The following is a 12,106-nucleotide window of genomic DNA, read 5'->3' as shown; positions in this document are numbered from 1 at the left end:
TAAGGTTTCTCACCAGTATGAATTATCATAAAAGATCAGAGCCAAAGTGAAAAGATTTTCCACATTTCTTACATTCATGAGATTTTTCACCAATGTATATTTTCTGACGTTTATTAAATGCTGAGCTGTAACTTAAAGGTCTTCCCACATTCCTTACATACATAGGGTTTCTCACCAGTATCAACCTCTGGTGTAGAGTAAGTTGTGAGCTACCACTAAAAGGCGTCCCACATTCATTACATTCATATGATTTCTCTTCGTTTTCAATTTATTTTGTGTGTAGAGTAAGAGGTACATGCTGATTAAAAGTAGGTACAACTTCATGTGCGATTATTAGTTGGCTGAAATACACCTCCTGTTGTGACTCTTGCCTTTTAAATTGATCTCCCAAACATCTCTGACACTGGAGCTTGGCATTCTAATTCTTTCCTTTAGTCCAACTGAAATGTTTTTACATTACTAATTTCTTTCCTTAAGGATGGTTTCTTGGTCAGAGACTTTGATGCTTTATTTGAAATAAAATAAATATCAAACATTTGCTTTTTTTTCTATTCAGGGAGAAGTAAAAGTTCTATAGTAGCAGAAGTACAGGTAAACCAAAAATGTTTTCAAATGAAGTTCTAATAGTCAATGGGTAAGACACTACTAAAATATAGCTATGAATTTCAGAAAATGAAAAAGAGATGGACGAAAGTCCAAATAAAAAGATGAGGAAAATGGCTAACGAAAAAGATATTATTAATGATTCTCAAGAGAATATATGTCTCAGAATTATTTGGGAAGCTTGGTAAATATATATTGTCCTGGGTGATCATCCAAATTGAAGGAAGGAAGGTTAATTATATTTCTATACGTATTCTATCTATATAATCTACATTATATAATTCTACACTATGTAATCTAAAAGGGGAGAAATATTGTATCTCATAAGATAATGTGAGAATTAAGTATAATAAGATGATCTTTTTGAGGTAAAAGGAGTACAGAGAGCTTGCTAAGTAATATATTGGAAATTATCTGAAAGTAGGGTAAAAGAAGATAGAAATCTTGATTGGTTATAACCTAAAGAAAAACGTCAAACAAGTCAGGTATGAATTGAGTTAGAGAAGACTTATGTGGCTGTGCTGAAATATGTTGTGGGAATCTCAATGAAAATACTATTTGGGAAGTCCATGAAACATAAACTTACTGGAGGGAATATTGCTCAGCAAAGGTTACAGTGGTGACAGACTGAGGGGTAAAGTCAGCTCTAAGTTCAGATAAATGGAAAAAGAATAGAATGGGTAACAACGTGGTCTTGTGGTAAAAAATAGAAGACTAGGTTACATTTGTACCCCAACAATGAAATACCAGCTTAAATTTTGGGACAAATCACCATATCACTCTAAGCCCTTGTGCAATGAAGGATTAACCTCTTTTTTTTTAAAATTTTTTTAATGCTTTATTTATTTTTGAGACAGAGAGAGACAGAGCATGAACGGGGGAGGGTCAGAGAGAGGGAGACACAGAATCTGAAACAGGCTCCAGGCTCTGAGCTGTCAGCACAGAGCCTGACGCGGGGCTCGAACTCACGGACTGCGAGATCATGACCTGAGCCGAAGTCGGCCGCTTAACCGACTGAGCCACCCAGGCGCCCCAGGATTAACCTCTTTTAAAGAAAGGTTTGGTCACTGACCAGGTTCTGGTAGGTAACCTCTAAAGCCTTGGCATACACTGTGATAAGATTGTCTTTGTTTACTTAGAGGCCTTCTGTGGGCCACACAAGATAATCTATGCTAATAATATGATTTATGATGCAAGCCTTGGGCCATACACTGTCAACTTGGGTCTGAAGGGGCTGGAGACTGAGGGCAGCCACATGGCAATTAGCAACACCTACATGACCAAAACCGAGTAAAAACCTTGGACACAAAATCTCAGGTGAGCCTGACTGGCAATACTCCATGTGTGCTGTTATTCATTGTTGTTGGGAAATGTTAAGTGCTGTCCACATGACTCCACCAAAAGAGGACAATTAGGAGCTCATTCGTGACCTCTCCTGGATCCCCTGCTATGTACCACTTCCCTGATTGAATCTTAAATTGTGATAAATGGTGAATGTGAGTACAATAACTTTTCTGAAATCTGAGTTATTCCAGTGACTCATTGAATCTGAGGTGGTCTTGGGGATCTATGACTGGTGTCAGAAGTGGTGTCAGAATGGTGTCAGAATGCTTTTTCAAGCATTGAGTCTAGTTCACTGAAACATGGCAAAAGCACTGTTTGGAAAAAGGAAGGACAAGAGTGTCCATAGGGGCAGGGGGTTAAACTTAGATTCCTGGGTGACCATCTAGTTACTATGGTATAAAACTGCAATTGTGCTGCAATCAGTTACTTAAGGTAAAAGTTACCAGTGGAATTTAGAAATGATAGATTCAACTCCTGAAGCGTTGGCTCACTGGATACATAAGAAAAAAACAAAATAAAAATAAACAAGCTCTAGGGATGCCTGGGCGACTCAGTTGGTTAAGCATCTGACTCTCGATTTCAGCTCAGGTCATGATCTCACAGTTCATGAGTTTGAGCCTCCACATTGGGTTCTGTGCTGACAGCATGGAGCCTGGTTGGGATTCTCCCTCCCTCCCTCCCTCCCTCCCTCCCTCCCTCCTTCTCTCTCTGTGTCCCTCCCTCCGTCCCTCCCTCCCTCCCTCCCCACTTGGGCTCTCTCTCTCCCTCAAAAATAAATAAACAATAAAAAAGAAACAAGATAAATACACAATTCATTGGTTATTGTTATCTGCAATCTGGGCTAAGCTTGTATTTCATCCATTCTGATGTACAGTCACAGGGCTGCTACCAAAGGAAAAAATTATGCTGAAATAATAGATAGCTAAGATCATTACAGTGAGTTATAGGAGAGTGAGGAAAGGTAAAAATTAAGAGTCAAGGGACTCATATCAGGGTATAAATCTTTAAACAATTTTTAAGAAATAAGGATAAAGCAGAAAAATGACAGACGCAAAACAAAAGTCTTAATGCAGCAGTATTGTAGGTGGGGTGGATTAGCAGAAGACTGTGCTGTCTCTCAACACTGAAGGACACTTAACAAATCTGCTGCATTTATCCTGTTTCAAAAGAACCTAAAAAACTGCAAGGCAAAGATAACAGTGGGAAACCTGTCTTTGAATTGCCTGCGAACATCAAACTAATCAGTATGGGAGTCTGGGTGGCTCAGTCAGTTGAGCATCGACTTTGGCTTATGTCATGATCTCTCGGTCTGTGAGTTCGAGCCCCGCATCGTGCTCTGTGCTGACAGCTCAGAGCCTGGAGCCTGCTTCGGATTCTGTGTCTCCCTCTCTCGCTGCCCCTCCCCCGCTCATGCTCTGTCTCTCTCTGTCTCTCTCTCTCTCTCTCTCTCTCTCTCAAAAATAAATAAACATTAAAAAAAAAAAGAGAGAATTGACAAAAGGGCCAAGGAAATGCAAAGACACATGAAAATGTCTGGGTTCAATGGCCAGTGGATGAAGAAGAAACTTTTCTGAGACTCTGATATGGGAACCCAATGTGACATTATTGAAAATCTTTACATTAGGTGAAGTCCCTTTGGGGATATTTAGACTGAGAAAATATTAGGATGAAATAGTTAATAGAATTAATTTGAAAGTTTGGATGAAAATTTGAATGAACAAAATTTATGTTAAGTGGTTATAACTCCTCTACCTGAATGTATGACAAGAATGGACATTATATTTGTCTAGGAATACTTCCCTTACCTAGTGTAAAAGAGAAGGTATATAAGGACTGTTTAGCCAGTATTGAGTAGACATTCTAAATGGAAACGAACAGAAGTGCCAAAGCTGAAACAGGTTGTTAATTTGAAATAGATAACCTGGTGGACAAAAAGAGATTACCACTTTGATGCCCTGTTAGAAGCTGGAGTGGTGGTACTAACAGATTCTTTCTAAAGCTCTGTGTGGATTATAGACTATGCCTTATTTTAAAGCCATTGAGAACCACCCAGTAGCAAGCAGTCAGGTTTTGTATGAAAACATTTCCAGATATTGTAATACAAGACACATCACTTGAGAGACTCTTACTAGCTTGCTGTACTAAAACTTACCCTATGACTAAAGAAAATAAAACTCTTGAATCCTGAAATATTCATAATGCCTTTGAGCAATTTGATTATGACCTATACTGATTTTTTAAAGTGTTTCTTGTGCTATCAGCTCATGAAGATTGTTGGATCTATTTTTGTAAATTGTCATTATTCAAAAAAATTTCTGCTTCTACCCTTTTTTTTGGGGGGGGCTCCAAATACTTGTATTTTAGGCTGCTTGAAGTTATCTCATGGCTCACTAATGCTCTTTTTTTTAAATAGAATTTTTCTCTTTCATATTAGATAAGTTTCCATTTCTTTGCTTTCAGGTTCACTAATGTTTTCATCTACAGTGTCTAATCTGCCATTAACTTCATCAATTGTATTTTTCAACTCAAACATTTTAGTTTACAATTCTGGAAATTGAATTCGAGTACCTAAAAAGGTATTGTATGTCTGTCTCTACTTAAGTTTTGAACATTTGGAATATAGTTATCATTTGCTTAATATTTTCTGCTAATACTAATATTATCATTTCTGGGTTAATTTTGATTAAAAAAATTCTCATCATTGTGCTCCCCCTCCCACCCCCGCTTCTTTCCATGTGTAGTAGTCTTTGATTGAACACTACACATTGTGTTTTTTTTTTTTTCAACGTTTATTTATTTTTGACAGAGAGAGACAGAGCATGAACGGGGGAGGGGCAGAGAGAGAGGGAGACACAGAATCGGAAACAGGCTCCAGGCTCTGAGCCATCAGCCCAGAACCTGACGCGGGGCTCGAACTCACGGACCGCGAGATCGTGACCTGGCTGAAGTCGGACGCTTAACCGACTGCGCCACCCAGGCGCCCCGTACACATTGTGTTTTACCTTGATCGCTGGATTTTGTATTCCTCTAAATATTCTTGAGCTTTGTTCTGGGATTAATTAAGTTACTTGAAAATAGTTTGATCCTTTCAGGTCTTCTTTTTATGATTTGTTAGGAGAATCCAGAACATTACTACTGTTTTTACTGACCAGCCCCATCCCCACTATTAAAGCAAGACATTGCTGAATAGCCTAACCGATACATCATGAATTGTGAGCTCTTTCAATCTGACTGGTGGGAGCAGGTATTGTTCCTTGCCTTGTGTGAGTGCTGCACATGGTTCCCTTCAAAAGTTTGAATGGTTTTTGTTTTGTTTTGCTAGCGTCCAGTAATTTCCCATGTGTGATTAGTACTCTGCTGAATACTAATAGGTGACCTCTGAAGATCTTAGAATTCCCTCATTCTAGGTCTCTTTCTTCTTTAGTACTCCCCTGGACAGTTGTTGCCTTGATTACCCCTGAGTGTCAGCGATATCGCCTCGACTCAAGGAGTCTGTCAAGCTCTATCTCACTTATTTTCTGTGCGGTGTACTATAATCTGTCGTAAGGCAGTAAAATGGGGGGGAATAATAGGGTTTTGCTTCCTGTCCCTCACCTCATGAATCACTGTTCTTCATTGCCTGATATACAGGAATATTCCTGAAAAATCATCTTCCTCCCTCCCTTTTTCTTCCTTTCCTTCTTTTCTCTTCCTTTCTTCCTTCCCTCCTTTCTTTCATTTAATGTTTGTTTATTTTTTTACTTCCTATAATTTATTTTTTTTTTAATAATTTACATCCAAGTTAGTCAGCACATGGTGCAGCAATGATTTCAGGAGTAGATTCCTTAAGCCCCTTACTCATTTAGCCCATCCCACCTCCTACAGACCCTCCAGCAACCCTCTGTTCTCTATATTTAGAAGTCTCTTATGTTTTGTCCCCCTCCCTGTTTTTATATTATTTTTGCTTCGCTTCCCTTATGTTCATCTGTTTTGTCTCTTAAAGTTCTTATATGAGGGTAGTCATATGATATTTGTCTTTCTCTGACTAATTTCACTTAGCATAATACCCTCTAGTTCCATCCATGTGTTGCAAATAGCAAGATTTCATTCTTTTTGATTGCCAAGTAATACTCAATTGTATATATATACCACATCTTCTTTATCCATTCATCCATCAGTGGACATTTGGGCTCTTTCCATACTTTGGCTATTATTGATAGTGCTGCTATAAACATTGGGGTGCATGTGCCCCTTTGAAACAGCATACCTGTATCCCTTGGGTAAACACCTAGTAGTACAATTGCTGGGTCATAGGATAGTTTTATTTTTAATTTTTTGAGGAACCTTCGTACTGTTTCCAGAGTGGCTTTTATTTCTAATTTTTTGAGGAGCCGCCATACTGTTTCCAGAGTGGCTGCATCAGTTTGTATTCCCACCAGCAGTGCAAAAGATATCCTCCTCCTCCACATCGTCGCCAACATCTATTGTTGCCTGTTGTCGCCAACATCTGTTAATGTTAGCTAGTCTGACAGGTGTGAGGTGGTATCTCATTGTGGTTTTGATTTGTATTTCCCTGAATATGAGTGATGTTGAGCATTTTTTCATGTGTCGGTTGGCCATCTGGATGTCTTCTTTGGAGAAGTGTCTATTCATGTCTTTTGCTCATTTATTCATTGGATTATTTACTTTTTGGGTGTTGAGTTTGATAAGTTCTCTATAAATTTTGGATATTAACCCTTTATCTGATGTGTCGTTTGCAATTATCTTCTCCCATTCCGTTGATTGCCTTTTAGTTTTGCTGATTGTTTCCTTTGCTGTGCAGAAGCCTTTTATTTTGTTGAGGTCCCAATAGTTCATTTTTGCTTTTGTTTCCCTTGCCTCCAGAGATGTGTTGAGTAAGGGTTGCTGCGGCCATGATCAAAGAGGTTTTGCCTGTTTTCTCCTCGAGGATTTTGATGGCTTCCTGTCTTACATTTAGGTCTTCCATCCATTTTGAGTTTATTTTTGTGCATGGTATAAGAAAGTGGTCCAGGTTCATTCTTTTGCATGTCGCTGTCCAGTTTTCCCAGCACCACTTGCTGAAGAGACTGACCTTATTCCATTGGATATTCTTTCCTACTTTGTCAAAGATTAGTTGGCCGTACATCTGTGGGTCCATTTCTGGGTTCTTTATTCTGTTCCATTGATCTGAGTGTCTGTTCTTGTTCCAGTACCGTACTGTCTTGATGATGACAACTTTGTAGTATAGCTTGAAGTCTGGGATTGTGATGCCTCCAGCTTTGGTTTTCTTTTTCAAGATTGCTTTGGCTATTCGGGGTCTTTTCTGGTTCCATACCAGTTTTAGGATTATTTGTTCTAGCTCTGAGGAATGCTGGTGTTATTTTGATAGGTATTGCATTGAATATGTAGATTGCTTTGGGTAGGATTGACATTTTAATAATATTTGTTCTTCCAATCCATGAGCATGGGATATTTTCCCACTTTTTTTGTCTTCTTCAATTTCTTTCATAAGCTTTCTATAGTTTTCAGTGTATAGATTTTTCACCTGTTTGGTTAGGTTTATTCCTAGGTATTTTATGGTTTTTGGTCATCTCATTTCTTAACAACTATTTAAAGGTTTCTACCCCGCCAGGACTACTAGTTCTCCCCTTTCTCATAAAAATCACTCTTTCACAATTTTCTGTTGTCACCATAACTTTCTCTTTGGTAGGAGCCCTGAGGTAAACAGCTATAGCTTGGACCAGCAGATTTTGAGTTTGGCCCACACTTTTCTTATTTTCATTTTAACTTTTCCCATCAGTAGCAGCTCTGAGACTAGAGGATGTAGCTTGGTCCTGCCACAATTTAAGGCTGACCCAGCATCAGGACCTATCTCAACATTCTTCTTTACTTTTGTTTTAACTGTTACAGGCCACGATAACCAAGGGACTGTATATTTGGCTTATTTCTTGTTACTTTGCATTTCTTTATGCATCCAGGGAGCCAACTCCTTCAGAGATAGATCCATCATTTCTAAATTCCACTGATAATTCGTCTCCTGTAACTGACTGCAGTACAGCTGTAGTTCCATACTATAGGCGAACCTATGGTCTCCCAGGAATCAAAAGTTTATCATTTTTCATCCTTCATCCTTTCTCTTCTCAAACAACACATTTCACTTTGTCAGGGTCATCCTAGTAATTCCAACTTCTGACACCAACTGCAGAGTTACAACACAGTCCAAAAGACTCTCTTCACTTCTGACACCATTTGTAAATTTTGTGGGGGTGGTCCTCAAAACCACCCTTAGTTTCAATAATTCACTAGAAGGACTTACAGAACCCACTCAAGGAGAGTTCTAATCTCAGGGCTTCTCTTTGTGGAATCACAAACAGCATTAACTCCTCTTGGCAACGTTTGTGACAATATGCACACAGTGTTGCCAACCAGGGAGGCCACCAGAGCCTTGCTGTCCAGAGCGTTTATTTGGATTCTATGTTCAGCTCTCCATGTGGCTAACCTGTGTACAGCTCTTCTGGAGGTCAAACTGATAATGCATGACTTAAAGTCCCCACAATAAACCACATTGTTAAACTTTTGGGTTAAACTTTTGGGCTAAACTTTTGGGCAGCTCCCAACCCAGAGACAGTCAGGTATGACAGTCCAAAGTCTTAGAACTACCTCCCCCCTCCCCACCAGAAGCCAATGGCAAAGACACACCTGTCTCTGGGCAAGGTTAAATTCTTTATTACACCACACTATTACCCTTGCTTAAAAAAATCTTCACAGCACTTAACACCATCTGATATGTTATGTATTCAATTGTTTATTATTTATTTCCTCTAATTAAAATGTATGCTTTCAGGGAATAGGACCTATGAATATTTTGTTCACTGCTGTGACCTGGAATACAATAGTTACCCAGTAAATACCTGTTGAATAAAAAATGTGCTCTCCTAAGCCTCCCTTTTTTCAATCTTCTCTCCCTTCTCTCCTCCCAATGCAAGACTGTATTCCCAATGCCCTCACTGCAGACAATTGCACTCACTTCAACTCTTACTTATTTCCACTTATTTCCTCCAGTCCTGGCCTCCTCTGGACTCTTAATGTGAAAATTATCCTGTGGTAAATTCTACCTTGTAGAAGTTATTTATGTACATATTCTCAGCCATTATTAAACTATGAAATCCTTAACATTTTACACATTTTTGGAAAGTCTTGCACCCAAGAGTTTGCCTTGTGCAATTTACAAGTTTATTATGTATAGGTTAAAACAATAAATTAATGAATGTGCAAACAAGTGAAACTGGTTAAACAGAAGCAAACATAGGCAGATCATTAAGTGAAGGCCAAAATAGAAATATAATATACACATACATACACACACACACACACACACACCCCACACATACACACACACACCACATGCACATCACACGCACAATTTTGTGATAAAGAGCATCACTTATATAAGTCTAAATTACAAAGAAATAAGCCAAGAAGAATTTAAATACAAAATGCACAATTACTTTCATGGGTGAGGAAGAAGTGTTAGATGATAAAAAAGGAGGTAAATTGGATTGGGTGTGTCAAGGGAGAGGAAGAACTAAAAGACACTCAATGCATCACTGTCTCCACAAGGCCTAAAAAAAGCCATCTTCCAGACTCAATGGTGTCACTTCCTCCCTATAGGTGGATCGCTACCTGATGCTCCCCTTCAACATTTCCAATATTCCCTCACTTACCTGAACACTGGCTTGTGGTTGGTGCTCTGTCATCTGTCCAGGCCTCCTGCCCTTGCTCCAGTAAGATTACAGCTGGATTAGAAATGGAAAGTCCTGCTCATGAGAAAAAAAGTTCTGGGATGTCCCAGAATTCATCCAGTCCTTTGGTCAAGAAAGAAATAGGATTATAAGAAGGACCAACCAGAGAAAAGCATATATCATGAAAAATGAATAAAATTATGTTTCCACCATAATCTATGATGTCACCTATTTCTATCTCACAAAATTCAAACTCTATGAACAGAAAGCAGAAATTCAGCTGGTTATTTGAAAGGTAATTAAATAACTCACAATGTAGGAAGCAGATTCCTAAGAGCAGATTTTGAAATTTAGAGGACAGATGTCCTTACCCACAGAGACCAGGTTACTGTAGTTTTCCAACATCGTGTCTCTGTATAAGCTCTCTGCACAGAGTTCAGACACTTCCATTCCTCTTGGGAGAAATGTACAGTCACATCGCTGAATACCACCACCCTCTGAAACAGACACATGGAGAGGCAGAAGGAAACAGAGGTGAGCACAGACAAGGAAGTAGTTCTGTATAAAAGGGGAGCTGTTGTGTGCCATCAACCTTGGGATGGAGAATTCTAAGGAAATGTGTGACTGAAGCAAATGGTCTTCACATTCTGAAACATTCCATTTTCTCCATGCAGAGTTTCACATATAAAATGGGCATTTCTGTGATTCTGTGATGGTTATGTACAAAAGCAAACTGTGTGGAATCTCATAATTAAAAGAAATAGCATATATGCTCACACTCAACACGTTTCCTGGAAGAGCAACTCTTTATTTATTTATTTATTTATTTATTTATTTATTTGTTTATTTATTTTAAGTAACCTACACCTAACGTAGGGCTCGAACTCAGGACCTCAAGATCAAGAGTTGCATGCTCTACTGACTGTGCCAGCCAGGTGTCCCTGGAAGAGCGAATCTTAATAAATGTTTCTTTTCCCTTCTCTCTTTAAGCCATAGAAAGGAGGAATCCTGAGATTCCTTACAAAATGAGTTATGAACTACATTAAGAGTAACATTTTATAATACCTGATATAAAGACAAAATCCTAAAACTTTCAGTTAGAAAAAGCAGCTCCAATGACAGGTGCAGGGGTAATATGAAAACGAGCTTCCCAACAAGGAGCTTCCTAGAAGGAGGGAGACGCGGGCGGAAGCAGTTCTTCCAGCACCCTAAGAAAAACCAACACTGACCTAAATTCTATGCCCAAACATCAACCTAGTGTGTATAAGAATAAAGACACTTCTAGCTATGACTGGAAAAAAAAAAAGAGCATCATTTTCAAATACATCTGCACTTTTTTTTTTAAAATAAAGCTTGTAGAGTACAAGCTGGAGGTAATGAGAATGTATGTGAAAACATAGGGCTCCCTTACTCTCCCCTAAAGGGGTTATTGAAGCAAAGTCCTAGTATAATATGCAAAAGTGACATCTAGATTTAAAAAAACTCACAGCAGTCAAACGTCAGTAAATCACTCCATTTTGGATCAGGGCACAAGGCTCTATAGGAAAGGTCTCAGGAGAGAAAAGATAAAACTAATTTTTTTTTTTATTTTGACACCTTCATTTTATTTTTATTTTTTTCATGCTTCTTTTTTTTTATATATGTAATTTATTGACAAATTGGTTTCCATACAACACCCAGTGCTCATCCCAAAAGGTGCCCTCCTCAATACCCATCACCCACCCTCCCCTCCCTCCCACCCCCCATCAACCCTCAGTTTGTTCTCAGTTTTTAACAGTCTCTTATGCTTTGGCTCTCTCCCACTCTAACCTCTTTTTTTTTTTTTTCCTTCCCCTCCCCCATGGGTTCCTGTTAAGTTTCTCAGGATCCACATAAGAGTGAAACCATATGGTATCTGTCTTTCTCTGTATGGCTTATTTCACTTAGCATCACACTCTCCAGTTCCATCCACGTTGCTACAAAAGGCCATATTTCATTTTTTCTCATTGCCACGTAGTATTCCATTGTGTATATAAACCACAATTTCTTTATCCATTCATCAGTTGATGGACATTTAGGCTCTTTCCATAATTTGGCTATTGTTGAAAGTGCTGCTATGAACATTGGGGTACAAGTGCCCCTATGCATCAGTACTCCTGTATCCCTTGGATAAATTCCTAGCAGTGCTATTGCTGGGTCATAGGGTAGGTCTATTTTTAATTTTCTGAGGAACCTCCACACTGCTTTCCAGAGCGGCTGCACCAATTTGCATTCCCACCAACAGTGCAAGAGGGTTCCCGTTTGTCCACATCCTCTCCAGCATCTATAGTCTCCTGATTTGTTCATTTTGGCCTCTCTGACTGGCATGAGGTGATACCTGAGTGTGGTTTTGATTTGTATTTCCCTGATGAGGAGCGACGCTGAACATCTTTTCATGTGCCTGTTGGCCATCCGGATGT

General features: G+C 39.0%; 1 protein-coding gene across 1 annotated transcript in view; it reads left to right on the top strand.

Annotated features, from left to right (window-relative positions):
• Positions 1 to 9,872, top strand: part of LOC124527231 (zinc finger protein 82-like) — a 37,906-nt gene extending 28,034 nt beyond the window's left edge. Inside the window, exon 3 of the mRNA XM_047100442.1 lies at positions 9,598 to 9,872. Coding sequence (XP_046956398.1) covers positions 9,598 to 9,731 — 134 coding nt within the window. The 3' untranslated portion in view covers positions 9,732 to 9,872. The remainder of the gene's footprint in view (positions 1 to 9,597) is intronic.
• Positions 9,873 to 12,106: the final 2,234 nt, after the last annotated feature.

The sequence above is a fragment of the Lynx rufus genome, unplaced genomic scaffold (assembly GCF_022079265.1).
Source record: "Lynx rufus isolate CCGP_SWC_20201006 ecotype Redwood Valley unplaced genomic scaffold, mLynRuf1.p SCAF_10, whole genome shotgun sequence".
In the NCBI taxonomy this organism is placed as follows: domain Eukaryota; kingdom Metazoa; phylum Chordata; class Mammalia; order Carnivora; family Felidae; genus Lynx; species Lynx rufus.
This window is presented reverse-complemented; position numbering and strand designations above follow the sequence as displayed.